This window comes from Apteryx mantelli, chromosome 12, assembly GCF_036417845.1.
Source record: "Apteryx mantelli isolate bAptMan1 chromosome 12, bAptMan1.hap1, whole genome shotgun sequence".
NCBI lineage: Eukaryota > Metazoa > Chordata > Aves > Apterygiformes > Apterygidae > Apteryx > Apteryx mantelli.
This window is the reverse complement of record NC_089989.1, coordinates 17,633,907-17,660,618: the sequence shown is the minus strand read 5'-3', so window position 1 is coordinate 17,660,618 and position 26,712 is coordinate 17,633,907. Positions and strand designations below refer to the sequence as shown.

Sequence of the window (26,712 nt, the reverse complement as noted above, 5' to 3'; positions counted from 1 at the left end):
ACATCCGCACGTCCCTAGGGACTGCGTTGCCTCGGTGACACCAGGCCGGCAGACGCTGCTGCATCAAATTGTCTCAAGGCAGCTGCCCCCTGAAAAGCAGGGCAGCCCTGGCGGTGAGGAGAGAATGCTAAACGAGTGAAGATGGTGGCCTAATGAGTGTATGACCACGTGTTCACAGCCTATTTTGGGATTTGGAGAGGGTGACTGGTGTGCATGTTTCTTTGCAGGTAGAGAGTGAGAGAAGGTTACTACCAAAAGGAGCTTACCGTTTCATGAGTTAAGGTAAGACAGCAGGAAAAAGACAATGTCAGCAGGAGGGGATTAGCTGAAGGGAACAGGGGCTGAGGCCATCGCTCTTGGTTTATATAATCAGAACTTGTAAACTTACTGCAACATCAGAAATAATTGGAGAGCAAAGTCACTTGTTATATCATGTATCTATGAATGGAGGTAATCTTGTATGTCCATTTAGGATAGTCCAGTGTTGCATTATGGCAGATAAACATTACAGTGTCTTGTAGGCAGAGGATTAAACATTGGTTTACATAGGCAAATGCCTGTGTTAATGCGATCGGGCATACAACCACCCGCTTGTGTGGCTACAGCCAATCCAGCAACCAGACCCAACTGGTGGGAAAATGCTGACAAGTTTTTAAGAGCCCATAGACCCTATATCGCGATGGTGATCATGGAGATCACCAACAAAATCATCCTCTGGACTTCCCCAGAGCCATTTGTATAACTGCTAATAAGTGGAAGGGGTTCCAAATTTTATGCATAGACATCAGTTATCACGAGCGCTTGAAGAAAAATTTAAGTAGCAGGAAGATGATAAAGGACAGAAGAACTTAAGTAAAAAGGCAGGTAATTTCCTTGTCATTTGTCTGTTCCTGTTGTAGGAGTATTTTCTTCCTTCACCCTCTAGGATTAAAAAGCCTCTTGCCCACTGTAATGACCTCTTGAATAAATAGCATCTCTTGAACTCAAGCTTCTGTGTCCTGTTTTGTGTTAGCTATGCTTTGTTTTTTCTGCTTATTTTTTTAAGCCTTGTACTGATTCTTGCAGAAGAGCTTAGCCTGCTTTAAGGGGTCTGGTGTTACTTTTAGTCTCTAGAAACATCACTATATGCTGTAGTGTTCCTGTTTATAAGTAAACATTGCCTGTACTTACAACTATATCCTTATTATTTGGTTTAGCCTTGTACTTCTGATACCGGCCTTACTCTCTCTGAGCCCTTCTTTGTGCATTTTCAGCAAGGCATTTGCTGTCTTTATTCTCACAATCAAAGCCATGGTTAATTGTGTTTATAAAGGATTCCTGAACTGTGAGAAATGTTTCCCAGTGTGTGATTTTACATCATTTAGCCATGAAAGAATGCTGTTTTCCCTGACCTCTTACTGCTTTTTTTTCAATGACTCTCGTAATTGCATCTATAGTCTTGGGATTCACATTTTCCTTTCACATTAAGGAAAGATCCAGCCTTTCCTTACCCTCTCCCAGCTGAATCTCACATCTGGTTCCTCCTTTATTCTGTGGCTCAACCGTACCAGCTCTTTTTTTGGTTTCTGTAAATGCAATCTTGTCTCATTTCCAGATTAAACTCTGCCACAAAGCTCACTTTCCTGGCTCATCATTTCAACCACTTACTTTTCCGTGTCTTCTCAGTCTTCCCTCTCCTCCCCCTGCATACGCATTTCTCACCGTCTCTTTCAAGATTCTTTATAACCTGTCTTCAGCTGATCATTCACAGAGTCTATCAGTAGTTGTTTTGCTGATGGTGTCCACCTTCACTGTTTCAAACAGGCATTTCAGAGCTTTTCCATGGCTTCCCATCACAGGTGGGAAGGGCTGTCTAAAAACACCTGCGAAGATCGCTGGTGCCCTGAGACCAACGTGCCTCATCGATACCGTGTGCTCCCATCTGCTGGATACCTTCAACTACCATGTTTTGTCTCATTCTTAAACTCAAAATGCCTTAGGGAAGGGACTTGTCTTTTGTTCTGTTCAGCACAGTGAGAACCTGAAAAATGACAGCCCCCTAGGCAGTACGGCACTGCTGGTCATACCTCCCAACCTGCACATTTGTGATTCTGATGTCACCTCAAAGCTGCTTTTTCCCCAAGCTGATGCTTCATGTTATTTGCAGTGATGCAAGGGAGAGTTCCCTTTCAAATACACGGAAGCAATATCAATTCCTTGATGTTTAATTTACAGTCAAGAAGAAATTATAGGCAACATGTAGAAAAAAAAATGGTTCCTCTCTTTAAACCCCTTTAAAGGTGGCCATTCTCTGACTCACAGCCAATGCAAACTGTTGAAAAAAACACAGTCTAGATCTATATAATTGCTTAGAGGAACCTAAAAGATATTTTATTGTTCAAAGGACTGTTGTGAGTTATTAAAGCAAGCACTCTGCCTTGCTTATCTCAGTCAGGTCCTCCTTCAGATTTTGAGAGTTTATTTCTCTTTGGTCACCCAGAGCAATTTTTAATGTGCTGAATATAAGTTTGTCAATGAAATGGGAAGACTGCTAGCAAGTTCTGCTTTTTTTGTGTATTTGCTGGAGAATCTCAGTACAGACCATAGGCATCGCAGGTGTTTCTTTGTTCATATTTAATGATATGAGGAAGAAGAATATAATTATGCCTTGTCTCACTCACTCTCCTCCCTGCCTGTAAGTATTTGAACTCTCTGAGATAAAGGCAAGTGGTAATGTATCTTTTCTGACAAATGAGCACTTCCCAGAGGCAAATCAGAAGTGCCTCTGCCCAAATCATTCAACATTGTGCAGTTTCTATGTGACAACAGCTTCACATTGAGCAGTCTCTCATTTAAAGGAACACAGCCAGTCTTTCATAGTTTTTCATTGTACAGACAATATTTCGAGTACCTAAAACTGATCAAAGTTAGAAGTACAGTGTTTCCTGTTTGTTTTATTTGTATGATGTTTGACAACCCAATTGGATACTGCTAGCTTCACTTTTTCCCCTGATTAGTTGGCTGATTTCTTCCTATCTGAAAACAGTCTTATGCATATTATAAGATTTGAGGGTGCCCCAACAAAATGGGGCTTGGCTAGAAAATGGACATTTTTTTCTGTTTAGTCATTTTAGAAAAACTGGAATTAATGTGACTAGCAAGAGGCCAGGTTAAGAAGGCTACCTGGAGCTTAAGGTCTGTACAACAAAGTAAACTGACTATTTTACACTCTAAACCTATCAACTCCTCTTAAAGCACAGCATAGGGTTACAAAGATCTGCTGCCAAAGAAACCTAGTGAGAGACTTTAAACAAGGGAAAATGTATTCCAGCTGCTTGGGATCAAAATCCAAATCTCAGACATGCAAACAAATAGCCCAAATACAGAAGCCAATAGTTAGTTGCTGAAAAATTCTGTGGCAAATGTGAAACCAAGAAAGGGGTGGGAAGTATGAAAAAAAGGACAGAAGATTGGAAAATGCCCTTGCAGTAGCAAAGATGTAGCTAAAACAGAGGATTTGGATATGTGAGCAATAACCCAAAGGATTATATGAGAGAATTTCTTGGGAGTTATCAAGTTGCACAGTCACAATGCTGGTGTTTGGAAAGAATGTTACATGAAGCTTGGTTTAATTGGAAAGAGCATGTTTCTATTACAGTTTTGTTCCATTTTATTTAATAAAAAGGGAAAAAACACAGGGAAGATGAGTGCTTAGGGCAGAGGAGGTTGAATAAAATGAAAAGAATCCTCCCAAAGAGCTTTAATGACGAGAGACAATCTAAACATAAGGGCCAGTGCCAGGTTTCCACAGTGCAAAAATGCATCCGGGACCCACAAAGGGCAGTTGCCTCCCGAGGGAAGGGGTGCCGGGAGCTGAGCACCATACCTAGGCCGACAGCAGCAGCACCCAAGGCCCTGTCCCATGGTGTCGACTGGAGTCAGCAGACTCCAGTGCGTTGGGCTCTAGTTGTTGTTTGGGAGAGGAGAAGGAGCTGAACTTCAGTAAAGTCCAGGTGTTTGAAGACCTAATGCCGGAAATAATGATGGATATTTACAACTGGAAATCAAGACATGTTGGGACAGACATTTCTGAATAACAAGCAACTTGCTGCACAAGGAATGTCACCCTCAAACAGCAAAAGTAACACACTTTAAGATCCTCAGCTAACATAATTATTAATTTCCTTTAGACTGAGATTTTGAATATCAAAGAACTAAACAATCAAGGCAAAAATGACAAAACTCAGAACAATCCACTTTTTTATTTTGCTTCAAGAAAGTAATTGACTAAGTAATGGACATGAAAGATCTGTTCCAGCAGCTATTTTCTTCAGCTAAAGCAAAGAGGAAGTGATGCTGTCTTTATTAAACATGCATCTTTTCAGACTGAAGCTCAATATAAGAATAAGAAATGATGGTTTCTCTCATTAAAGGGCACAGTTGCTGAGTTATTCATATCACAGGGTTCAGCTTCTGCTCACAGTTAAAAGCAAATGGTTTAAAAATGTATTTTAAAATAGTTCGGTACTTAGGGAAAGATAGAATTTTTGTCAGAAACTTGAACTTTACACATTTTTACAGGAAAAGACCGAATAAATCAAGTAAAATAGATAAGGCAGCAAGCATTCACTATATCAGCAATTCAGTCTTTCAGACTGCTGAGAAAAACTGCCCTTAGGAAAATGAGATTATTTATATAGAATAACAATTTTGTTGTTAATCTCTAAATTCATAATGAAACAGATTAGGCAAACCTTAGAAGTGGTATTTGATAACCAGAAGAAGTCTCAAGGAACACTCTTTTGAAAATGAATACTCTGCTCACTGAAACAAATCAGAGAAATTAAAGAAGACTGCCTAGTGCTTTCAGTTATGAATGGAAACCTCTTTATATTGTTTTTTTAATGCAGAGGAGCCACTTAAACAATACTTAGGGCAAGAAAGTTCTTGAGAAAAAAGCCAGACATCAAGAATAACTAAAACAAGAGAAGGACATTAAATAGCAGTGATATTTTTAAGATTAGAAGTACCCAGAAAAGCATATTAAGAATTAATATAAGTTGAATAAGTTTATGGCATATGACAAAAACTAATATTTCATGAAAAAGAAAATCAAGTGGTGACAACTATTGGTTTCAGTATAGGAATTCAGGAGCAACACTTTTCAATAAGAAATAATCAGCAAACGATAGTTACACATTGTAGTGAAAATGTGTACTATTTTTGTTGTTTACGTACTAAAAAAACTTTATACATGAGATACTCTGAAGTTAAAAAAATTACCTACGCGTAACAATTTATCAGCTGTTATATCAATTAAGTGTATAAAGAAATAGCAAAATAAAACAATGCAGAAAACAATCAAATGTAAAACCTAGTAAAATCACAAGAAATTATGGCTTCCTAGCTGAATTCTACAAAGTATTTAAAACCCTTTGAGAGGTGCTTGTATTTGCATTTCATGTGGAATGAGCTTCCAGTCTGTGAAAAGGAGATACTGTCTTTTTTCTCCTAAACGTGGAAACCCCCCATTCTCCTCGAGCCCTTTATGGACTCCTAGACAGTCTCATATTTTGATGCAGTCTGATATCACTACTGAATCCTGAGCTGTTTATATTTTTGTCCTCACCAGTTATAATCTATGAACTGGGCTAGAACAAACAGAGATCAAACTGGATTTATTAAGGCTAGGCACATGCCAGGTAATATTCATAAAGCACTCGCAATCATTTATAGTGCCAGATCAAAAAGGTGTCTGTTATCATTTGACACAGAGAAGGCTTTGAAAGAATAGAGTGGAAGTTCCTGTTTAAAGTCCTCGCCCAGGTGAACCTTTGTCCTCAGTCCTTTCAATGAGTAAATGATTTAAACAAAGCTTATGCTGTCTGAAGCAGGGGGAGTCTCTAGATGATGACTCTTCAGCCATATTTTCTGTGAACCTATGAGTTTATGAATCTCTGAGTTACTCCTTATGCCAATTGGAAAGCAGCTATGTAAATAATGAATTTTATTTCCCAGTTTTATCACTGTGGCCATCTAGGTGAGGTTTTGTGCTGTTAACCCTAACATTTCCTTAAAACATACATCAGAGGAAACCAATGATTTTGAGAAAATTCTCAGCTTCAAAGTAAATTTGACAAATTTCAAAAGGTATACAGTTGTCAAACTTCTTCCTTCAGAAAATACTTGTGAGTAAACATTTAACAGATTTCAAGAGTCCTAGCAATCAAATTTCAGAGAAATCTAGAACAGCCATATGACTAATATGCCAAACAGCTCCTTTAACAACTAAAAGAAAAATTAACCATAATCAAGATGAGCATTTTCCATGGATATCTCATTTCAAGATCTTATAATTATTCTTAACCAAGCTTTAGCAGGTGAGTTGAAGTGTGAGTAGAAGGTAAATGAGATATGAAAAAAACAGGAATTTTATAAAAACACTCTAAATACAGTGTGCAGCATATTATAAATATTACTGTTGCTACCAACTGAGTCAGATAAAAAACAATGGGTTGGGCATTCCTTTGCTCAGAAAAATACTAGTTGTTTATTGATGGTGTACATGTTGCTAGATTACATGGATTAAATGAAAAAAGACATTCTTTACAAATGTATATATTAGCTTTAGCAAAGAATACTCTCTGAGTTTTGTAGTAGGGTTTTTTTTTTTCCACATAATTAAAATTTATCAGAAATGATGGGCCAGAGGGTTTTAATTATAGAATAACCTATAGAAGACACAGTATTAGCCAACTATTCAATAAAGATAATTTTTGAGCATATTTAAAAATCAATACCAATTTTAGTTAATCACTCTGTCAGTGACCATGGGAAAATAATAGAGAATAAGAAAATATCAATATGCCTCTACAGAAGCTATGACCTATCCACATCTAAAATACACTTTCCATCAAAAAATGGTATGTAGAACTAGAAGAAGTAAAAATGAGAAAAGGAGGATCATGACTTTGTACAAGGAGAGATTAAACAGGCTATCTGCTTGGGAAAGGACACCTAAAAGAGAAAGGACCATAAAATCATGTATGATTTCAGAAGGATGAAAGGGAAACGATTTATTCTCATTTCTCACAAGATAAGAATAAGGAGACACCAATGACATCACACAGCAGATGTAAAACAAAGCAGCACATAATTAAATGCTAGAACTCATCACTGGATGTTACAGAGGCCAAAAATAGAAATGTATTCACAAGGGGATTATATTGAAAGACCAGCTGAGAGCTCTTAAATGCAAAGGTACAAATAGAACCTCTGGCTCAGTAAATTCCTAAACTGATGTGGATGGGCAGAAACTGCGATAGTATCCTGGGGAAGTATCACTGGATACTTGCTTGGTTTCTCATGTTCTTCTTCTATTTCACTACTGGAGGCAGAACCTCGGGCTAAGAGGGTCATTGGTCTGGTTAAGTGACGCAGTGCTTACACTCTCAGGTGGGATCATATGTTTTTACATTTTCCAGAAAGATCATTAGCCACAGTAAATTCTGGTTAATTAGGAAACATAAAAAGACAACTAATTTACATTAGTCTTTGCCGATGACTTCTTTAACAAGGCAATGTCTTCAAACTGTGCTGTGTGAAGATGTGGATAGGCAAATTATCCTGGAAGTCTAGACTTTGACCTGAAAAAGAGGCTCAGAAACCTCACTTTCCCCCAGTTATTAGATAAGCGCTGAAGGTACTGTTGCAGTCGATGAAATGGCTGTGCCGCTGCGGGTTTTGCTTATGCCAGAGGCCCAGAATTACAGCAGTTTGGGTGTTGAAGGAGAGAGGTGGGGGAGCCATGCTTCGTCACCAATTCCCATCTGGACATTTTCCCTGCACACATTCTCTGCTTGTTCCTACTTCCCAAGCGAGTGCGTGAGACAACGCTTTGTGAGAGGGCTACACAGATCAGTCACTGAGCAGTGCCAGTCTCCCGTACCAGCAAACATCTCTGGCGATTATTTTTAACAGCACCTGAGCCTCCCAGCATGACAGCCACATGCTCACGTAGGTCCCCATGGGCAGCACCAGCCGCACGCCACTGGTGAGCTGCAGGTGACCTGAGCAACCCCCTCTTCCACTGCATGGACACAGGCACTGCAAATGCTCCTTTAGCCTCATGGCTCTCCCTCTGCGTGGAAGAAAACCTGTTTCTGACCTCCGCAGGGATGGTCTCTCCCCGCTGATTTTGGGTCCGTGTTTGTCATGCTTCGCCTACCAGGTGGCTGGTGTCAGACTTACTGTAGCAATTGCTGCTGCAATACTAGTAACAGTGGAAAATGCAGAGATCCCTCATCTGTGTCCTCAGCCACACAGGCTCAATACGGAGAGGCAATTCAACATGTTCCTTTTGTGAGTGTTAATGAGAGAAACACCAGGAGTGACTCTGCCTTGCAGCTGCCTGCGCCTCTGGAACAGTGTCTGTCACAAAGGAGTGGGTAATTCTTTTAGCTGGACCATCAGTTAGGCAGGAAAATGGAAAAAAATCAATTTTTGTCAGCACACAAGAGAACTACTCATCTCAGGAGAGACAAACGTTTCATGCCCACATGGTGATGCTGGCGAGTGCCTAGGTCCCCAGTGCCGCAGTGCAGAGGAGGCAGGACCACCTCAGGGCATCTTGCCAGCGCGGAGGAAATTGAACTTTGCTGTCCCAACAAAGCTTTTGCTGAGTGGAGACTGGGACAAAGAGGCTGGGAAAGCTTTCCGCACCTGTCCTTGCTAGGGCCTGGTAGGTAAGGACAGAGACTGCTGCATCTGGAAAGGTTCCAGGATGCTTCCATCCTTCACCAGTTCCTGAACTTTGGCGCAGGCCAGAAGGCAGTAACCGAAGCAGATAATTGCCTGGCAATGTTTGATACAGAGTCAAGGGTGGGGGGAAGAATGAGCAGGAAGGATCATGTTTCAGAGGGAAGTGGGTTTTTTAGGATTTGTTTATGCAAGCAATCAGGGGCTTTTCTCAATCGCATTGGCTTAACTTGAGCAGAAGGACTCACTATAATTTTGCACCTTTTCAGCATTTCAGCTGGTTCTGTTGAAATCTACTCAGGGGATAAAGATGGGATGAAAACTGATTCCCTCACCTTTGGTCTACCAGGACAGAGAGAAAGTGTTCAAGGCTAAATCAAAGTTTAGAATTTTTCTATTATAAGAGTGGGGAGAGGAAGGAGCAAACATCTGCCAGCAATAAATAACTATTGGGAAATAACAAGAAAAAATTTAGCTACTAGGATATGCTTTCAGCATTGGGGCACCCAAAACCAGGCAGCTTAATATTTGCTTAGATATTACCAGTTTGTTTGCAACTTCTCTCAGACTCAGAGCAGCAACATTTCTAGATGAGTCCGTACTCAATTCTCTGATAAAGAAGGGAAGTGAGCTCATTGCACCGATAAATATTTTAATCTTCCAGTCAGTAATACCTAGAGTTAGCAACAGCACCATGTGTTTTAGCAAATCTACATTCAAACTGTCATCTGCAAGGGAAGTAAAGCTGATCTATAGCCTATTGCTGTAGCTTTGATAATGATCTTTATTGCCATGCTTCCAGTAAGCCTAAAGAGAACCTATGCATTGTAAACTGCTTAAAAAAAACTATCTGAATTCACAGAGATTTATGTTAGTAAAAAGCCTATCCATCCACTGATTAAGAAGGTTTATATTTTTAGTGGGTTTGAGATATATTTGCAGAACTATTCTAACATGAAGAGTTACTGGTAGTGAAAAGTGTTCTCAGTTTTACTCAAATGTCCCCAAATTAAAAATGTTTATCCATTTCAAGCATATAGCATCAGGCCGTTTATTCTGCCCTGCAACCCACCCCCTCACTTTCACCGGGTTGCCTTCTCAGGGCATGGTCCAGTGGACAGAAGGACAAAGTGCAGGCTAAAACTGGGGTGTGAACCGGGCTCATACAGAACATTTAAGCTGCCTCTGAGTAGACGGTCGGCACACAGTTATGAATGAGCCCATTCACATGGGGTTGGACTGTCTGCAAGGTGCACCAGAGCATGGGCGCAGAGGCTGGAGTCCCAGCAAGCCTTACAGCCCGCCCAGCCCGGGGTGCTGCAGGAAACTGTCTGCTGCTAGGGACACACTTCCCTCAAATTCTCTAGGTCAGAAGCAAAAATCCCCAGGAACAGCTGCCAAGGAGCCTGGTCCTATTTTCAAACGGAACAGTTGAGCAACATTATTGAAGTTCTTCAGTGCACAGCACATCCGAGGGCACCAGGACAGTGCCACAGCATAAACAGCATCTTGCCACTGAGTCAGCACGCATTTTTGTTCCTGGTCTGCACCAACAAGCAGAACCATCACGCATTACCGTTGGAACTGAGAAGTCCGGGTGAGAACCACCTCGCACAGCATGTATGAGGTGCATCGCTGCCAGGGGCTGCAACATCCTTGGGGAGAATATTCTGGCCATGCTGAAAGATTTTTTGCTTCAGGACCAGCTTCAAACTGCTGGCTCCCAGTTTACTGTGGGTAGTTGTTTTACCATGGCTGGCAGGAATGTCCTCAGGAATCCGGGTGCAGTTTCCCGGCACAACCTCCCAGTTCCTAACAACCTGCAATTCAGAAACTCCTTCTGCAAGAAGTTGTAGCCACTTCAGTTTTCAGTAGTTCTTGGTGAACTATTCTTCCATGTTCTTTTAACGCTTTTTTGTGTTTACAACATTCTGTGGCAATGACTTACATAGCTTAATTATGTACTATATGAGAAAAGTATTTTTATTTTAAACTTGTCTGATAATTTCACTAGACATACTGCATGTCTTGTGAGAAATAGTGAGCAAATATGCTCTCTTCACCTTCCTCATATCACTCATGGTTTTGTAAGATCTCTTCTGTGATTTCCTTTCCAAACTGGCAAGTCTACAGTAATCCTCCCACAAGTAGTTTCCTTTAATTAGTCAAAATTGATCAAGACTGTGACTTGTCAGGGCTATTCCAAGGACCATTCTGTCAATATAGCAACACTTAGTGTATGCGGAAGCCAATTGCACACAGTGGGCAGAGAAATACAAGCATGGAAGGCTTAAGTTACTTCTTTTATACTTCCAGGCATCTTGAATGATCATGGGAGAATCACTTGCATCAAAGCAGGATGGTCCAAGAAGATGTACAGTGCAAGAATTTGCTGGACCTCTGTGCTGATTTTGATATAGCAAAAGTGGGTACTATTAGCACAAGGAGCATAAAGACAAATATTACCACTGTCCTTTGCTGAGACCAACTTACCCACTGCTGCTGTGTCTCATTAACCTGTATACATGCTACCTCGGTTCCCACAAGATGCCTTTCAACTCCTGGCTGAGCAATTAGAAAATAACATTTGAATGCACCTCTAGGCTCCTGAAAGCAAGAGTTCTCAGTGTGCAGGAAACTGTACCTGCATTAAAATCCCTCTCTCATTTTGAGATTGCACACGCCAGGAGGCAAGGACTTAGTAAAATTTGTATGGCAGAATCAGAGAGCCAAGAGCAGCTTTTTAAGCATTATCCAGGGGGCCTGTATTGCAGCTTTTGAACAAATGAATAAATGTGTCTGATCAGCCTACCCAAAGCTCTTCTCTTCCTGTCACTGTTGTTGGAAAGCAGCCCCTCCCTCCCGCCTTCCCTCTTCCTTATTTTAATTACTTTCTGAAAGCGTCAAATGAAGTCAAGCATGTTAAAGGCTGAGAATTTTATCACACCAAATACAAAGCTCTGCAAAAACTTCAGATTAGGGAGAACGTAATTAGGATAATTAAAATTGGAAAAAGGATCTGAAGTGCTAAGAAAAAAAGGTATTAAAATGGATAGTTTGGCAGAAAGGAGATAGTTTACCATTACTGGCAATAAAGTACTAGACAATGTAGGGAATCTCTTAATCTTTGAAAGCAATACTGCTTAAGGCTACAGACAGGTGAGCCTGAGCTGGTGACAGCACGGCCAAGGTGCAAGTGCTGGAGCACCAAGCAATAGGCCAGCATGCAGGTTAAGAGAAAGCTGCTCATCTACTGAATGGAGGAATTAAGCTTTTAATCCCTGTTACAGTAACTGAATTCAGGTCACTATTAGTCACTGAGTTGGTTTCCAAGAATTAAATTTTTAGAAGCTGCAGCACTCTAGACTAACGGAGGCACACAGAACTGGGAAGGGAGGGAGGACTGACTATTATGCACAAGAGCAGGTCCCTGACTCCACCTCAGCACAGGTTATCACCAAGCCTGAAGGATCACTGACATCTTCAGTGGGATAGATGGGGAGAAGAGGCTCCTGCCCTCCAGCTGCCTGTCTGTACTGACAGAGACGCAAAACTTCTGCAGCCTGGCTTGGAAAGTTGCAGTGACCTGTCAGCACCAGCTTGTGTGCTTGCTTGCCTCTGTCTTTCCCTTTGGTCCTGCAGGTCTGTCCATCTTGCTGACAGCTGCAGACAGCCATCTGCTGGGCAATTGCATCGAAAAACCAATCTAGAAGAGATCCTGGTCTACAACCAGGATCATTATGCTTCAGTTCTTCCTAGCTTCCTATGAGATTAGGAGCTCAACATGATGCATTAATTGACAGGGCAGCTGGAATAGGCAGTGTTAAGCATCAATATCTGGAATTTTAAGAGAAGAAATGCAGTGTGTGTGTGCATGTCTGTCTCTTCCAAGAATTGTCATTATTTTTGGGACACAGCAGTAAAAAGGAAAAGAGATAATCCAGCTTTATGATACATTTTAAAGCTGAGAGGAGTCACTTCTAGGCATTACAGCCCTAGCACAGAAGTCACAAAAGTGACCAGAGTAACTAAGGAACCAAATCAGTATAGGATACCATTTGGTGGCTAGGAAGCACAGTCATAAAAGCTGACTAGTCCTCTTAAAACTAGTTTGGATTTAGCCTCGGTAAACCTAGAGTTGTGGTTAAAACCATTTGTGAGGTTAGTGCCCTGTGAACACCACTTCTCTGAACCAGTAATAACTCACTGTTCCTGCTTTAAGTACATCATTCACCCATAGCTGCAATGACTTTGAGAAGCAGGAGAAGTGGGGAGGGTCTGTGGTAGGTAAGAAGCATGAACAACACGGAGGCAGCCCTAAGCAACTGGGCTTTTTGCATGCTGGGGACTACTTCATTGGTCCCTGTAAAACACAAAGGTTGACTCTGGGGAAGGCAGGTTCCCTTCTGGTCCTTCCAAAGAATTGGGAAAGAGAATGGGGTTCAAGGCTCCTGCAGTAGCATCTGGTAGTATATGTTTAGGAATGACCCTACAGGGAGCCAAGGTGAGGACTACTTTATGGTATGGACCAGCAGGCCATGCCAAGCTGAAAACAACCTCTCAGCTTCCTTTTCTGTGGGGCATCAGGACAGATCCTTTCCCTAAGCTCCCCCAGAGCTGTGTCCAGGCCTCTCCTTGGAACACATAAAATACTCGCTTTCCACAGACATGATGTGTTCTTTAGTGTGGAACATTCATTTCCATGGCTCGTGTCAGACAGCAGGAGATCTGAAAGCTAAAAGGCAAGGGATTAACAACTAAAGACAGCATGACACAGCTTATTTCACATTCACATCTCAGAATTAAGAATTGGAAAATTTTTGCAGAACCAACCATGCATGACCATGCAAAAAGTAAATGAACTAAAGTACGCATTCTAGCCAAGCAGCAGCTAGCTTTATTGAGTTCTGACAATACTGCATCATAACCAGAACAAATTAAAGTTGCTTTTTGCTCCTTAGCATTAGTCATTTCTCAGATGAAAATGGATTATGTTTAATATTAAGAGAAAACCAAGGAACAGGAGTGAGAATAAAGTTAAACAGGACTGCAGAGCTAGTGTCCCCTTTATGTATCCTCCTCATGTATTAGAGAAATTGAGTTCTTAGAAGTCTTCTCGAAATTTCTTAGGTCAGGTACTGAATCCCAGAACAAATAATTTGATGAATCAAATATATTGTGGGTTGCTGTGGATCACGCTATACCTGTTAAATTGCATTTGAGATATTTATCCCATTCACTGGAACAGAAAGTGACAAAGGGATTTCAGAGAAAAGATGAGATCAGGTGAGTCAAACATGTTTCCCTACTGGCTGCCTCAGTAAAGTTTAGTAAACACATCTGAGCATAATTCATTTTTCTTCTTAGTTCCACCAAAGAGATCAATGTGAAGATCCTATGTCATATTTGTAATACCTCTCAATGCACTGACATAATTCTGCCCTCACTTGCCTAGTTCCATATTTGTTGCATTACATGCACATAAGATTAAAACCACTGTCAACATGTTAACAGCCACAACTAAAAAGCTACAAGAGATGAGATGCTATTTGATATTGCTTGTAAATATGTGCAACTGTTAGCTTATGCCCTGAGAATTAAGTACATACTGCCTAACAATTTTTTATGCAATCTTCTCAGCATTAATAGCTATATGATTCTTCAGTAAATAAAGAATTAAAATTGTAAAAAATCTCCCCTTCTTCCATGAGGAAGTACTTAAGGAAGTGTGTGTAATAGTGATAGCTGTCTATTAGCAGCATTACTGCTGTGGTACTTTGGCTCAGAAATCAGGTGTATCACCTCTAACTCATCATCAACTCTATTGCAGAGTTATAGCTTCTGTTTCTGAATGGCACATAGCACCATCTAAGGAACGTGAAGAAGGCAAAAAGGTATTAGATAAGTAATCATTCCTGGAACTTCAAGTGATCATTCTTTTATTCCTCTGAGGCATACTCGCACTGTCATCCCTCTCATCTCTATAATTTCCAAAGACTTCCTAGTCTTCATAGACCTGGTGCAATCCAATTAAGAAACTTCATAGCAACTTCAAAACCAAGGAAACAAGCCTGGAAAAGAGAGAACACATAGAACAAGCATGGACTGTAAAGACCTATTCCAAACAAGGCTTTTGAAATGCAGCACTATAAACACCTGATATGGTTGATGTGGAAGGAGGAAGCGAGTTAAAAAAAAAAAAAAAAAAAAAATCTTGGAGCAGAGGTTAGAGTTCTACCATATCCCTCCATACAAAGGCAGAACTTCTAATCCCTTAGGTTTATTATTTACTGAATGGGAAGCCAGTCCAAACATCCACACACTTCTGTCTTCTACTGGCGGATGTGTAATCAGACGTGAAATACTATCAAAATGAGTCAACAGCCACTTCCATGTGAAGCCAGACTTCCATGCAAAGCTCAGAATGAAGGTTTAATTGGTGTTGTCCCTCGATTAAGATACATTTTAGAACCTGGACACCAACAGCCAAAAAGCATCTGCAGTACAGAGAATCTCACTGAAATGGTACACCAGCAAGCAGCGAGTCATCTCCTCTGTATCTGCAAATATTCACTCTAAGTGGCCAAGTCCCTGAAATCCATCTGAAATCATAATTTACTTACCGCATTAGCAGGAAATGCCCTGATCATTACAGCTGTGAAGCCTTTATACAGGGATGCAACTCCTTCCTCTCTGATAAGTTCTCTCAGCACATCTCTAAAGCCATTTGGATATTTTCCAGGAGGAGCTGTGAGGGATCAAAACGCATTAGATATGATGTGTGACAGTCACAAATGCTGAAGGACGAGGCATGTGTAACAGCCCAAGATTTTCAGCATGTTTATACTGCCACACCAGAATCCAAGCATCGCTGAAGCTATATTGTGAAAACACATCTACTTGGGAAAAATTATCTATTTCAGTCAAAAACAAACGAACAAAAAAGCCAGCTTACTGAAGATCCAATAAAGAGAAGCTAGGTGCTCACCATCACCACAAAGACTTTACATAACCAAGTCATCTTTTGGGGAGGAAGGGAGAAAAAAGAATTTTTACCAGGGTTGGATACCTGAACTGTTACTTTCATGGCTGATCATAGCTCTCCCAAGAGCTGCTATTAGGAGATAGGAAGGCCAGGTGTAATAACTGATAAAGCTGGCTTATAAAAAGCAGAAAATGATCCTGTCACATGCCCCAGCCAAGAACAGCAACAAACTTCAAGTGAAAAGCACAGGCTGATGTTGCACAGATTTGCTGAGGTGTTTTACAAAAGTTATTCTATTTGATGGACAAATTCTTCCACCTCCTGACCCTCCTCAGGAAAGTACTGCCTCTGCCAGCCCTCTGAACGAACAAGTACTCCACAAATTAACCCAGTTAAACAGAACTGCCATTAAACCACATCTTCTGTAAAGCACCATTGTAGATTGGCTCAGTGAAACAAGGACACAAGACTAATGTATTTCACACTCAACCCTAATTATGACATGAAACAACCAGAGCAGCCATTATTCAGGGGAAAAAAAGGAAAATTTTCCTGCGCTAGATAGTTATGATTCATAATACACATATACATATATAAAAAAAAGCCAAACACACAAAAACAAGCAAGCATCCTGTCCAGTGGAGAGCTGAGTCCAAAGACAGGGACTACTGGGGAGCCTTAACAAAACTATTCATTGAGTAAAACTCCCAGAGAAACCAATGAAAAACCTGTCCAATCTTGTTGAAGCTCAAGGCCTGGGACCAACTCACTACAGCTAGGCCACAGATATTCAAGAACAGATCGGTTACTCTAAAAGCAATACTCTCAGCCATGCCCACATGGTTACTGTTAATTTCAGACAGCACACGTGAGAATTTACACTACCACATCTGAAGTGAAAGGACAAAGCCATTCAAAGAATTATATTTGTAGTAGAACAGTCAAGACACCTGGTTCTAATATGATTTCCCTGCTTAGATTTCAAAACAGGTCTCTAAAATTGGGATCATTATATTGGTAGGGAGACAGAGGCAGAGAAGTGCAGCCTGATTTGCCAAAGAATAACCAGGAAACCAACTGAAAAGCTAGAAACGCACTTGGATTTTTCATGTACTTGTCTCAAGTGGCTCTCAAGCCGTGCTGCCTCTCACCCAGGAAGATGACCAGACGGCAGCTTCCATCAGTGCCTAGCCGTTCCCTGGAGGGTCGCACCCCGTGTGGCCATGACAAGCTGGCATGCACCTTACCTGTCTGGAAACGGGATTTCAGCACATCTGGTGGGATGGCAACTGCCCAGTTGAAGATTCCAGCCATGCCACCAGCAAAGAGGATCCTAGGCACACTGAGGTCACTCACACTATGGTGGGTTGGAGTGGGGTGGGATGAGAGGGGGGGGGGAAAAAAGAAGAAAAAGTAAAAGTAAAAGCTTGTATGTTTTGACTCAAATGCCAACCAAAGAGGCAGTTTGGCTGACAGACAGAAGGCGGCAAAATGCTGCAGAAACAGACAGAGTGTAGTATCCTGAGCAACAATTCCAAGAATCAGACACCTCTGGGCAAAATGTGTCTACTCCACCATAAAGGTTCAAATTCTTTCATTCAGCAGCACACACACAAGGATGCTGTGGAGAACAAAAAACCAAAAACCCCCAAAACAAAAAAGTCCCAGCTCTTTGCTCTTTCATCCCTGCGTGTGCACAGAGACCTACTCCAAATATTTCTTACTTGTGCCAACGAGACCCAATATTAGAATTTGTGAGAAACTCAGAATACTATTTTAACTGTCAGCTAACCACAGACCAAAATAGCTCAACTCACAGGACAACCAGTGACAGCAATTTTCTCTATTTTGGTTATTTTCATGCTACTGTTCAAAACTCCTTCTCGACTGGGGAGATTAATCAGCAGTGTCTGAGAAGTCTAGAGAAGGCCGACTTTGGGATTTCACTAACCTCTTTCCCTCGGGGGTCAGAATGTTCTTCAGCCATTCATACGTCATGAAGTACATTCCACTGGCTGGAACATCTAGTGGGTAAACAACACAGGCGATGAGTAGTGGGAAACCAAACGGCCTCGAGGGACAGCGGCCCTGCGACGGCTCAGCAACACCACTAAATACATCCAGATTCCTCTTCTGAGCCTGCAAACAAAGTGCTGCTGCTCTACACAGAGGAACCTGGACTTTCCTAGGGAGAGCAGGTGTTAAAGGCAAGAATTGGGAAAATATCTGTTCTTGAGCACTTCTACCAGCAGCCCTTCTAATCAGACTGTGACCTGGCTGCCAGCCGTTAAGCTAACTATGAGACAGCACTAAGCTTCCTTAGATGGCGCATGGTGGATCAGAGCAGTTCGGGAACTGTAAGTTTTGCACACTATTTGTTCTGATCAAGATGGTTTGGGTTTGTTGCTGTTGTTTTAAGGTACTCCCATGACCCATTCTTAGCTCATGCCTGAATTGGACAACCAGCCTCTGGCTAGAAACACTGCCAGTGTGGAATTAAATTGCTAGCTGAGAAGCAGAGGATAGAACAAATTCCTAAACAGAGATCTCAAAATACAGAAATTTCAGCTTATACTCAGAAAATACTGCCCCAGTACAGGGAACAATCTAACATTGTTCAGAGGAGAAAGTACCAAAACATGTAAGGCCTTCAGTATCTGGCACAATTACTTTGTTGTTGTTGTAGGAGAGGGGACATGCCATCCCACTCCAAAATAAGCCACACTCAAGCAGGTAGAAAGCATAACTGCTGCAATCGCATCTTTTAAAGTGATCATCATTATACAACAATAGTCACAGACAGCAGTCACAGTCCTTCTCCCAAGAGGAAAAATAAATAAATAAAAGCCCACTTCTGTATTCTGAAGTCTCTGATTCCTCTTGCCTCCTTGGATTTTAATTAGTTCCTATAGCCCTCTGAATCCTTGTCATCTAATCTCTTCCTCATTCACTGAGGATCTCATGTTTATTTCTGAGTCCCTTTGAGGCACTGGAGTAGCTCTGCAGACTGCAAAAAAATAAATAGATGACATAAAGCATCTCCAACAGGCTAAAGGGACAGCAAGATTTATGACACTATGTCAGTCTTCTTGTTTTAAAGTACCCCATGCAGAAGAAGCATCAGAACATTTCCATCAGTTACCTCTCATGAGGGTGAGCACTGTCCCCTTGTACACGCCTCGAATCCCAGCCTCACGGTACAGCTGTTTCGCACAGTCCAATGGGCCGCTGTATTTAGTTTCACCTGTAGCTGCCTGGATCTGAAGGATTAAAGTGATCGTTTCTGGCTGGTGAACAATCATTCAGCTAATAATTAGAAAGCCACGTGCATGTTGCCAGAGGAAAGAGCACATATTCATTCCACAGGCACTCCTGCAGATGAAACCTTTGCATCATTTTCTCAGACAGCTCTCTGCCATTCAAGCTGAGGATGTGTTTACTGGTCCACAGCAGCTAGATTCTCCCTTTATTTTGCCTAGTGTAAGTTTGAAACAACTGAAGTCAGTTAGGTAGTTTTACACATACACTGTCAAAAACTAGCTTTCAAATAATTTAGTAAAATTCAAACAATTTTTATGTGTATAAAACATTCCATGATAATATCATGTCTGTCAGAACTAACATGTGAACATCCATTTCCATACTAATAGAGTGCAAGATAGTTTGATATAAGCAAACATTCTCATCTCTGCCAAAGACAGTATTTTCATTTGTTCATGTTTACATTTCCTAACAATTCCTTAAAAACCCTGAAAGAGGTGTCAAGCTTACAGTCACTCAGATAAACGCTAGAAAAGTATTCTATGTATTTTGAAATACATCCCTCAGTTATGTATTGGGAACTTGGGGAAATGATGGAAAATCTTTACCACAGAAAGAGTCCCATGATCTAGTGGATCTGGATGTCTTTAGAATAAAGTTCATTCTGAAAAACTGGATTTTTCCATGTTTTAAAATGGACTGAGGCATCTGCTGATGCCTCATAAAATGCCACATATGATAATGCTTGTGCTCTGTAAAGTGAATAGAGCAGTGAAAGCTGTATGTACTTATATTGTCATGGTGAGTTTGTATAGTGCTTCTTCGTGACACAGTTACATTAAATGACAGTTGTCTCAGTCCTGTCAAAAAACAGAACAGAGTAAACTCACTAACCAAGGAAGCTCCTGGTACGGGAAGACAAGACCCCTAAAATTAAATTCCCATAATCACCATCCAATGCCTTACCTGTAAAAGGCACTTGATTCTCTCTCCTGGAGCCATGATTACTGTTGTAAACACTCCTGACAACATGCCAGCAGCAAACAGCTGAGGATATCTGCCCAGAGGAAACAGAAAAGACCCTAACGCAACACAACACACAGGCAGTGAAGGGCAGAAAGATCCCTGTATCGTCAGATTACGCTGTTGCACGCAAGGCTGGCAGTGGAACTAGAAATACATCCGCTGCCTATGATCAGTGCATTTAATGCACAATTAGAACTAAACATTTAAGATTTCTAGGATTCAAAGCCACAGTTCCCACAGCAACCGTAACTCAGCTCTTCACATTTATTGTATTTGTTAATATTCCTTCTATTTGCATTATTTGCTACTGCATTCCCCATTGACTTTTATTCTGAACATCTCTTCCTCCTCCAGTCTCCCACTCTCTTCTCAGTGACTGCAGTTCCACACTTATTCCTGCTTGTGCCACCAAGAGACACGTTTCTGTAAACCTTGTGTGAGTCTGTCGCCCTTATTCCCTTACAGGGTGAGCATGGTCTTGTCACACTCAGAGTGTCTGCCAGGGAGCTCCCTCACTTGGACCCTGGTCTCTAACGTTGCCAGTCAGGCCCTATGATTCAATCTGCCTGTATGTCTCAGTGTTGACCTTCCATTTACTCTCAGCCTTTTCTCCTGATAACACAAAGGCTGTGTCTCTCCAAACTTAGTTTTTCTCAGGCCATCATTCTTTCAGCCTCTCACATTGCCAAGTCTGTCCTACCAGTCTGCCCTCGTCCCCCCACACTCTGCATTTGCTTTCATGCTGCAAAGTCTCTACAATAGAAATCCCTTAAGCAGGCTGACTTTTTCCATCGCAAATTTGTGCTTATATCCAACCTCCTGCTAACTTACCTAGTAAAAAGACCTGGTTTCTCAATTAACTAAATTCTACATCTTCTACTTCTCTCCATGTGCCTAAGAAATGGCATTGCACTCAGGTTTTCCTATTCTCATATCCCTTTTTTACTCTTAAATTCCCCTTTTCTTCCTTTCATCTTCTACCAATAGGATAAGGTGCAACTTATTCTTTCCTGCTTTGACCCCACAACTCTGTCCACCAGCTGCACTATCTCCTTTCAGAGTCCATTTAATACAGTCTGCAGCAACATCTGAAGGCCTTATTCCAGGAAGACTACCTTGCCCCTTTCCAGTCTAGCTTCTACACCACTGAAACAGCAGTGGAAACACTGTGCAAACACTCTCTTCATAACCTGAATCCAGAACCACCACTCCAGCTTTACTCCTCAGGCCTCAGCTGGTGTCAGCACCAGGCTCCCTGTCATAAACTTTCTCCCTCCCTCTCCCATCCTGGCCTCCCGCTGCTGCTTCCTATGACCCTTCCCTCCTCATTTACTTCTCTCCCTGCATTAACAGATAGTATCTTCAGATGGTAACTCACGTCGCTCCAAATTTCTATGAAGTCATCACAAACACTGTCCGTACCATGCCAAAAGCTCTTCTCCATTTCTGCACCTTATCTCCAAGTAATCTCATTCATTGGGACTGATCCAAGTTTCTGCCTATCAGGTCTTTCAGACCTCTCTCTCCACTCCAGATGCACCTCCTGCTCAAACTAAGCTTTGAGTTTTCTAACTTACCTTGGGATCATTCAGCCCTAGAAAAGACAAAACAGGATCCTCAGGTTTCCTTCCATCTCCTTCCCTCCCAAAGCTCCCTTCCAAATCAGCATGGGGAACCGGTGACATCCTACCTGCCTCTAGACCCACAACCATGGTGCTAAGGTCTGACCTTTCTTTATGACCCTCACATCCCAGGCACGCTACATCTTACTACATAAAAATGTCTGCATCTAAGGTACAGCACAGTGGGGCACAATGACAGCTCTGCCATTTATTTGTTGATCTTTGTACTTTCTCTCCCACTGCTCTGCTTGGGAGGAGTTCTCCATAAAGACTCACAACACTATGCTGCCCCCCTCCAGCCTGCTCCTTAAAACTCCACTTTGCTATGATGTGTACAAAACACGAAGCGTTGAGGTGATTAGGATGATGGCAACGAGCCCACAGATGATTTGTTTCCTTGTATTCTCCACTCCTCACCAGTCCCCTCCAGTCTTACCCTTCAGCCTTGTCCACATGAGGAAGTTCATTATGCTGGTAAACTAGAAAGCGAGCAAACAGTGCCATAGCGCCTCGGCACTCTCTCCCTCTACGTGACCCAAGCAGAGGTAGCTTGCTCCATGTCGCGGGAGCAACTAGCGCTGCACAGCCGGATGCACTCCGTACCACCCAGGCACCTCCCTGTGCAGGCAAAGCTCCAGCGGAGACAGTGGCTCCGCACCCCTCCACGCTTGGCTCAACACAATGGACTCCTGCTTTCCGACATGGCTCCTAGGCATTGTATGAATAATAGAATAAAATGTTGCTAAACTACAGTTCTGTTCCTCTAGAGCTGTATTTCACAATTCAGCAAAGAAAGGGAGTACCTTAGGGGGGCGGGGGGCTCTCCTTATGCATAAGCTAACCTGAAGAGAGACACAAAGTTTGATTAGCTTCTCATAGAAAATTTAGCCATCCTTTGGGCTGAAAGAGACCAAAAAAAGCTTCATTCCACAGGACCATCTCTTTTCCAGAAGGTTAGAAGTGGGCTGCTCATAAACACTGCTTTTCAGAAATTAATCATGAAATATTTCTATGGCTATTATTATATCCTAATATAGGGACACAGTAAGAGTCACAGCTAGCAGGGAAAGGAGAATCAGGATTCGTGACTGAATTTTGTCAAGACTGCTCAACCGTGAATTTAATTCTTCAGTAGTTTCTGTTAATAGTGAGACTGTTCTCAGGCAATTATATAACTCACACTGTATTCATCCAAAATGGAATTGTTGTTTAATGGCTCCTTCTTGCATAGAAAGAGAATTGCATAGCACTTGCCACATGCTGTCTGTTTTTAGCCTGTGCTATCAGTCCCATGCTTCCAGAAGCATTAAAACACACCCATGTTTTATTTTTTAGAGCTATATTTATAACCTAGGAGAAGAGACAAATTTACACCACAACTCAGTGTGCAACAATACAGTTTTAGGGTGCCTTTCCCAAATGTCTGAGTAACACCAAAACTCACGTCAAAATGTCATCAGGTTTTCGCTGTTGGAGTCTTTTTCCCAAGCCAAATCCAAAGAAGCACACAGCAAACATGGGTGTCACTCCAATAATAGGAGCTGCCATTCCCTTATACAAGCCTCGGACTCCCTGCAAGAAATGTTATCACATGAATTATTTGGTTTTGCATAACACTTTGCACACATTTCAACTTACTGAGAAGCAAAAGGTTAAAACACAGGATAATATCAGAGTCAGCCAGTCCAATTAATTAGAGGAATAATGGGCTCTATTGTTCACTTGCAATGATGCACATTTAGCCGAGGCTCAGGGCTTGTTACAAAGGAAGGTTATCCTTCCTGGAAAATACTGGCACCATTTTCAGCCTTCTCTTCCAATCCTGTTCATGCTGCCTCCTGTACTTACATCCCAAATATAAGGAAGTTAAGTTAAAAGCCACCTGAACAATAGTCCTATTAGAGTATGTCCAAAGCCTTCTCTCTCAAATACATACAAAAATGCACACATGCTTTATGAAGAAGGCATCAAATGCAACATTACTATAAAATCCTGACATTAAGCCTGACAATGCTGAATCAAGTTCATTCTTTAGGTAAAGACAAAGCCAGGGAGACCAACTTGAACTCCTTCACTTCCCAAACAAACTCAGTTTGGAACGAGTTCAAGAGCAGATTATTTTTGCTTTCCTTCCCTAAACCAAAACATTTTCACGGCACAACTTTACATCCCTGATGTTTCCCTTTAGATTAAAAAAAGACATCATCAGACTGCAGACTGTATCAGACAAACTCTGATACAGACCCCAGCAGTAGCATTTATTTCATTTATCTTGCCTTTCAACTGAGGATATTAACTCCTTTCTAATTAAAAGGAGAGTTACAATTATCCTTCTAGATAAAGGCTAGATGCACAAATTAAATATTTTCTGCCCCCTCCCCCCTCCCAAAATCTGTGTCTCCCAATATATGCCTGTATGCTTACAGGCACAACTGACTGTGTAATGAAATCCTATCTGGTTGACAAAGATCAGACACGCCTGCTCAATCTTCCCACGAGCAGCAGGAAGTAAAAGGTCTTAGCAGAGAGGCTTAACGTTTTTCCTTATAGAAACAGATGAGTATTGAGTAGGAGTAGAGAGGCAGCATTACTTTTGAACTTCACATCAGAAGACTATTATTACGGTTCCACTCTGACGTCCGTGCTTCAGAAAGGGTGTTGAAAAACTGTAAGGGATTCGGAAGAGAGCTACTAAAGCTTTTCAGTGCTTTGTGGAAGAGACTAGGGAAGCAAGATTTACTTTGGTTAGGTAACAATCTATGAGCCCTATCACAAAAGTAGATTTCTGATCTGAGACAGCTCTTTCATTTAGCAAACAGTGACTCAACTAGATCCAGTGGTTAGGAACTAAACTTCAGATTAGTAAATAAACAGTTGGGCATTACACCCATTGTTTCCAAATGTTAAATAGCCACTGGAAAAACTTACCAAGCAGCAAGGTGGATTCTATGTCACTTAAAGTCTTTAAACCAAGGCTGCATGCCTTTCTAAAAAGAAAATAGACTATAGTTCAATCACATGATATGGGCTGATTAAGGAGTCATGGAGTGGAAGCCAATGTCCACCTTGTGAAGAAGATCAAACAGTTACTATAATGGTCCCTCTGACCCTTTTACAAAAAAAAAAAAAAAAAAGAAAGAAAGAAAAGAAAAGAAAAAAACACTAGGAACTGAAACTTCCACTTACTCATCCACCTTCTCACAGATGGTATAATAATATATTATAGAAGAAATTAAAAGTACTGCTTTTATTAACAAAAGTCATTGCCTATTTTAGGACTTCCAGAGAGAGCTCCAAATACCAAAGACAACGAGATTCCACCACCTACGACAATAAAGCCAGCAAACAACTGCCAATGTTAACCCCGGTCTTTAGCTTCAGATATTAATATCACAATATTTTGAACCATCAGTGTTTCTTCACAAAGCCAAAAGACACATATTTGGAAGCAGATGGTAAGTGCTCCTCAAACAGATCTCCCTTCAAGTTTTGTAATCCGATGACAAATTTTAATTAGAACCAGTTCAACTGATAACCCAGGAATTTTATATTCTCGGGGGGGGTGGGGGTGTGGGCAGCATTCCCACACGATGCCATTGCTGTGACGTACACGGACAACTGACACTTTTGGCAGGCGCTGCGCAGTAACGCCGGCTAACACAGTACCTCTCCAACCAGAGTCTTTCTGAAACAGTCAAAGGTCCCAGAATAGAGCAGGGGCTGACCGGGCTGCGGCTTGGGCTGCGTCTGCAGCCTGACCTGGCAAAAAGAGACAGGAAACGCGCTTTCATTAAATGTTACTAGCTAAGCTTTGATTCAGGGAACACGTCTACGTGACTACAAAGGAATACTTTCTGTGACCAGACTTCATATTGGTAAAGACACTTCAGCATCGTTTTAGCCATTTGCAGAAAAGACTTGAGTTTTGGTGTATTTAACGATTTTTAATTGCTGGGATGATGTCAGCAGCGTTACTTTTCTGATCTATCATTATTTATTTATTATTATTACTCCTCCTCCTCCCCTCCTGTTCTTCTCACAGAGGGGCTGCGGGACGGCCTCGGGCCGCACAACCGGCCTCCGGGGAGCCCAGCGCGGGGTGAGGGACCGGGGCTCCCGCCGGGCGGCGGCGGCGGCCGAGGCCAACGGCCGCTCCGGGAGGCCCCGCCCCGGGGCGGCTCCCCTCGGCGGGGCGACGGGACCGCCGCGCCCGCAGGGGGCGTCCCGCCCGCCTCCCCGCGGAGCACGCCGGGAAGTGTAGTCGGTCTCCGCCCCACCCGCGGGGCACGCCGAGAAGTGTAGTCCGCCTCAAACACCCGCCCCCGCCGCAAAGCACGCTGGGAAGTGTAGTTCTTCCCTCCCGTCTGCGTTGTGCACGCCGGGAAGCGTAGTTCCCCCGCCGGCTTCCCCCACCGCACGCCCCGGGTGCCCCCCGACCCCGGCAGCGGCGGTCCCGTCCCGGCGGCGCGCCACCGTGCCGCCCCCTCACCTTGATGGTGTCCAGCGGGTGCCCCACGAACACCAGGCAGACGCCCCCGAAGCCGCCAGCGAAGAAGTTCTTCACGGGGCTGATGGGCTGCACCTGCTTCGCCATGGCGATGGCGGAGAGCGGGGCCGGGGCTGGAACGGGGACTGGGACTGGGACCGGGACCGGGGCACTGTGTCCCCGCTGAGCAAGCACCGCCCCCGCCGCCCCGCGACCTTTACCCCAGTGCCGGGCGTCGCGGCACGCCGGGATCACGGGAGCGGGCGCGGGGCAGGCCGGGATAGTGGCGGCCCCGGGCAGCTGCCCTCGAGCCCTGACGGCGGCGGAGGCCCGGGCCGGGCTGCCCACCGCCCTAGAGGGTGCCGAGCCGGCACTGCGGGGCGGTTCCGCGCTGCAGGCTCGCCGCTCCGGAGGGGAAGGGCCGCGGCGGCGGCGGGCTCGGCCCCGTCACCTTCGGCTCCTGCAGGAGGCAGCCACCCGCTGGGAGCGGCTCCCCCCCGCCCCGCCGCCGCCTCCTCGGTGGTTCAGTCCGCCGCCCTCCCGATGGTTTGTTCCGCCGCCTCAGTGGTTCGGCCCACCCCACCTTGTCTCGGTCC

General features: G+C 42.9%; 1 protein-coding gene across 1 annotated transcript; it reads right to left on the bottom strand.

Annotated features, from left to right (window-relative positions):
* Positions 1–14,658: 14,658 nt before the first annotated feature.
* On the bottom strand, positions 14,659–26,668 carry SLC25A20 (solute carrier family 25 member 20). The gene is made up of 9 exons (XM_067303407.1): positions 26,120–26,668; positions 25,297–25,389; positions 23,075–23,202; positions 19,949–20,039; positions 18,864–18,981; positions 17,673–17,745; positions 16,969–17,078; positions 15,360–15,484; positions 14,659–14,807 (listed from the first exon to the last, which is right to left on the bottom strand). The coding sequence occupies exons 1-9, from the start codon at positions 26,222–26,224 to the stop codon at positions 14,745–14,747; spliced, it is 906 nt and encodes a 301-aa protein (XP_067159508.1). The 5' UTR covers positions 26,225–26,668; the 3' UTR covers positions 14,659–14,744.
* Positions 26,669–26,712: the final 44 nt, after the last annotated feature.